General features: G+C 44.5%; 2 protein-coding genes and 1 pseudogene across 3 annotated transcripts in view; 2 read left to right on the plus strand and 1 right to left on the minus strand.

Annotated features, from left to right (window-relative positions):
• Positions 1-810, minus strand: part of LOC137974141 (uncharacterized) — a 3517-nt pseudogene extending 2707 nt beyond the window's left edge.
• Positions 1-5000, plus strand: part of LOC137973629 (UPF0587 protein v1g245604-like) — a 40273-nt gene that overhangs the window by 32731 nt on the left and 2542 nt on the right. The window lies entirely within an intron of this gene.
• LOC137973863 (uncharacterized) lies at positions 1787-4676 on the plus strand. Of its 2 annotated transcripts, none has more exons than XM_068820757.1 (2): positions 1787-1859; positions 2280-4676. In XM_068820757.1, exon 2 carries the CDS (start codon positions 3556-3558, stop codon positions 4333-4335), a length of 780 nt encoding a protein of 259 aa, XP_068676858.1. In that variant the 5' UTR covers positions 1787-1859; positions 2280-3555; the 3' UTR covers positions 4336-4676. The 2 variants fall into 2 exon arrangements, with proteins under 2 accessions (XP_068676858.1, XP_068676859.1); XM_068820758.1 differs by having other exon boundaries at positions 1793-1859.

Raw genomic sequence — 5000 nt, forward strand, 5'->3', positions numbered from 1 at the left:
AAACAGAGGCTGCGGCCCACGGGACTCATTAAGATCTTTGATAAAGTTATCTTGAGGTTCCTATACTTGAACGAAAGATGTTTCTTTTTTCTGCAAGGGCCTTGCTCCTGCCACTGATTATAACGCCTCAATGCAAAAACTGGCAAGTGATCAGACAAACCAACATTAATTACAGAGACATCACACATTCTCTCAGGATGACTTACATAAATATGATCCAAGCACGTGCCAGAAACAGGTCTGGTGACTACATTTACCATCTGGTTCAGGTTCAAATCCCTCAGGACTAAATCTTGTTTGTAAAAACATGTTGAATTTAGAAAGTCATAGTCTCCCTTCACAATCAGTTCCATGTTTGTTAAATAGGCGTTTTCGATGTTTTTCCCTAAGTTGATGTTATACTCTCGTTTCGCCGATGGAGGACGATAGACCCCAGAAATCAATAAAGATCCCTTTGATTTATGCGGGTAAACTTCAAGCCGTAGGGCTTCAATGTCGTTTCTCTCAAGATCTAAATGGCGTCAAACGGAAAGATTCTCATTAACATAAGCAAGGATTCCACCCCCAAGCTTTCCTTGTCGGTCTTTCCTGTGTAGCGTATAACCGGGGATACAATAGTACCAGTCCGGCACTTTACTATTACAGAAAGACACTGGAAAGACTCCGGATCCGTTAGAATCAAAATGTCAAGCTTGCAGTCAGGTCGAGCTTCACCAGTAAGCGATTTAGAAATCTCTTCAAACTTTGGATCCGTAAGCCTTTGAATATTCCAGTGACAGAACGATAAACCATTCCGGCATTGCGAGGCATATAGGCCTCCTCATCTACTAAGCCTAGGGGTGAGCTCAGGGCAACAGCGATCCGGAGACAAGAATGTTAACAAGGTTGACCTGATCCTAAATAGGGCTGGACACTTTGTGGCAACCGTTGAAGAGAAAATTACAATGACAATATGCCCGAGACATAGAAAAAAGCTGACTACAGATTGGCCTGGCAGGAAGAGCAACACATTCTCGTATCCAACCCTCTGAGGGCCGCAGAAAGCCATAAGGAAACTGCGTCGCGTAAACGCCACCTTGTCGCCAGAAATTTATCAATTTCACCATGCCACAGTTCCCATGGGTTCTGGTAAGTACAAATTACGTTTAGCCAGGCCACAGGCAATTATCTTCGGAATAGAGGAGTAGGCTTGACTAGTAAATGAAAATGAAATCTTTATTTCAAAGGTGCTTCACTTGTCAATACGTCAAGGGAGAGAAGGTGCCATACAGCAAGTAAGGAGATTGGCAAAGCCAGCGAATTGGCAAGAGATAACCATGGCAACCGAGCCACGGGTCCACCTTGGCACTTACCAATTCTTGCCCGCAGGAGAGGATGGGTGGATAAGGTGAAAGCAAATGTCGGTAAAGCACAAGTGCAAGCAACAGTGACAGTGCACACGCAATGTCAATAACGCAATGTCAATAGCCGCTCACCAGCAGACCTTTCCAAACTTTGCTTCTAAATAACCAGATTTGTGGGTGGGGCTGCCAAGGACGACCCCTCCTTACTCCCCACCCCTTTCTTTCTTTAGTTTCTTTAGCTACGATGAAAGCCAAATTGCACCACATTGGTGTTACCTGCGTACAAAACTCAGATTGAATCTAGGTAAAACCATGACCACAATGATTATGTTAATGGTGACTGTGATCGAAGATGAATCATGTTGATGGTGATAGTGACGGTGCTGATACAGACCATGGTTGTCGCTGTTGTTAATCTATTTATTGTTATCGTTTTTTGTGACAGCTGTGTGTTCGAACTGCCACGGAGCACACTACAAATCTTGTAAGGCTGCCCGTTTCATGCCTAGAGAAAAGGTAAGTGAAACACCCATTGGACATTCATAGCTTAGTGTAAGTAATCAGAGCGTAACTGACCATTAATCAAGCGGTTTTTGTTCTGCGGCCCATGGGCAACCCTTTGGTTGTTTTCCTGTCTTTTCGTCATGGTGCGGCCATTTTGAATAATCAAGCATGGTGGTCGACGTTCAAGAACTGAAACCTAGTTGTAAAGTTGACGATTTCTTCTAGTTTTCCGATTGAGCACCGAGAACAATCATTATTAGAATTAGAATTTCTGGATGGTAACTTGGTATCAGTCCTAAAGAAATTCTACCGCATCTAGGGCACCCTACCCTAAAAGTATGTTGAGTGTCCATAGTTATATGTATTGCAGATCTTTGCAGAGTTTTTAATGATCTTGCACATAATTTGCAAATCCATCTTATTACACTTCAGTATCTACACTCAGACACCATGGTGATTGTAGACGAAATTCAGGAGTCTGATTCCACCACTGTCTCTGGCATCAATATTTGTGGGGAGAGCACAATACTCGCCACGTTGTGTGCAGTGGTCACAAGCACTGGTGAGGAGTCGGAAATAGTCTCTTTGCAGTCCCATTCGTCCCAAGCTTCGATACCAGAGGAAGAGATTAGTATATGGGTTGACGAGATGGTGGAACAAAACAGCAAAAGGCGGAAATTGGACGAAGCTGTCTACGTTATTTCAGGTGGTCGCTACGGCCCCGTTATGTCCACTCTGAACACGACCTGGGATGACGTCTCCAACACACAGCAGCGCTATTATATCTGCAAAGCCATACAGGCTGTAGCGACCGCGTTGTCTGTGATCACTCCCGGCCAAGAGGAATTGATTTGGGAGGCTTTACAGTTGGAGGCACATTTGGATACAAAAGGCAACCAAGGAAAGCGCGAGCGGTTCGATCCCAGGGCTGGTCTTGTTGACATTTTAGTGAAGGCATATCAACAAGCAGGACACTGGCAAACCAAGAGACATATTCTATCCCTCTTTGCCGATGGCTTTTCACGATCTGAGCTTTAAGAGATGATTCCTGGCCTCTCCAAATGGTGCATTGACCAAGCTCGCCAACATGCAACAAAAGCAGGGAAAGGCCAGCCAATACCTGAAATTCCTGGTTTCCGTACAAGAATTGACGGCGAAAAAGTGGATCATTTTATTGAATATATCTCGAGAACAGAATTTGTCCAGGACGTGGCTTTCAGAACGAAAATTCTCGGGAGAGAAGTTTATCATACCAGCGGTCATTAGGACCGTCATCCCCTCGCGAATCATCAGACAATATTATTTTAGACTATTTTCAAGAACAAGAATTCCAGCCTGCTAGCGAGTGTTCTCTCTACCGAATGATCGAAGTATGTTCCGCCTCCATGCAAAAATCCCTTCAAGGACTTGACAACACCACAGCAGAGGGCTCCGAGGCATTTGATCAGGTATTGTCTATGTTGGAGAGCTTAGCAGATCAGGGCATCAACGTAATTGCCACTCAGAAGTACTTAAGGATCAAAAAAGGTACTTGAAGAATGATTTCGAGACACACATTGGACGAAATGAACATTGCAGTGATCACTGCACAGTCCACCCATTAAGTGATAGTAATTCAAGGGAGTTCAGAGGGGAATGTAATCACCAACATTGCTACGAATGTGAGTGCTGTGAAAGTCTGGAGGGAGTACTGTCAGAGGTGACAGAGATGTTGGATAAAGTGGACGTGACAGAAGAAGAGAAGGCTGGACTGAAGTTTGATTGCACTGAGAGTGTGCACAACATACAGGCGTGGAAAGCCCACTTGCTAAGATCAAGTAACCAGGACGAAGCCAAGCAACATATCTTCCAGAAGCTAGACGAGAGCTCGTGTCTGGTCATAATGGACTGGGCAATGAAATTTTTGCCTGTGCAATACAGAGAACAGATGAGTGACTTTTTTGGCAGGAAGGGAAGGGGCTGGCACATCAGCGCCGTAATCACCAGAGCAACTGTGGAGAGCAAGCATGAAGTCGAGTGCTTTGTACACATTTTCAACAACTGCACCCAAAATAGCTTTGCAGTTCTCTCAATCATAGAGGACTTGCTTCACAAGGTCAAACAGGAGTATCCCCTTGTGACTTCAGCTTACCTCCGATCCGATAACGCCAGATGCTACCACAGTGGGCCTCTCTTGCTTAGCCTTGGAGGAGTAGGGGAGACAACCGGTGTCACTCCAGTGCGATATGATTTCTCAGAAGCACAGGCAGGCAAGGACATCTGTGATCAGAAGACTGCTGCTATGAAGGCAGTGGACACGACCAGGGAGAGAAACAAAGAGAGCAAGATACCAGGCATTAGTGTGTTAAACAACTTCCAGTATGGAAAGCATACGATATCAGCCCTGGCCGCCTCATCCTTTACGGTGATCATAGGGGTATTGATGCTGAGGAAGACATCGTGGCCACCGAGTCAGAAATGTCCTTTCACACTCTTAGAGGTCTGGTGATGGAAGACATGGGCAACTGACTTTTGTACCTGCCGCTCTAGCAAGAAATGTGTGACGTCAGTTTACTTGTACCAAAAGCACCTGTGCATGCCTTATTATTTCTACCCCATCTTCTCCATGGGGGCCTTAACAGTAGGCATGTAAATCGTGAGGAATATGGGACTGATAACTGAGTGAATGCTTTAGCAAATGTGATGGAACAAAAACTCTGTGGATTTTTAGACGCTGCAAACTGCCAGGCCTCTGCTTTTATGCTTTAGCGTTTTCGTGGATGAAAGCAAATATTTTTTTTCTTCGGTAGGTAAAGAAATCGCCATAAGATGTCAGTAACACTGAACATGGATTAATCGGCTTTAATAGCCCATCATCGCCATGTTCTGTCACTCCCCAAGACAAGAAACTGTTGGGTTGCACTTATGTCCAAATATGTATCAACTTTCAACTCGCTAATTTGCATACCAGTGTTGCTCCATGTGACAATTCTTTATGCACCGAATTGACTGTCACACGTCAGAGAAACATTAACTCTTTAGTCTTTCATTGCCGTTTAAAACACAAGGTTAAAAGACAAGAGCTCATAATTCATTTTATGACGCACAGGGTGATATCGCTCGTATCTAATAACAACACGTGCGTGAATTTTTTGCAAGGAATGATTGGCATCA

The sequence above is a fragment of the Montipora foliosa genome, chromosome 10 (assembly GCF_036669935.1).
Source record: "Montipora foliosa isolate CH-2021 chromosome 10, ASM3666993v2, whole genome shotgun sequence".
NCBI lineage: Eukaryota > Metazoa > Cnidaria > Anthozoa > Scleractinia > Acroporidae > Montipora > Montipora foliosa.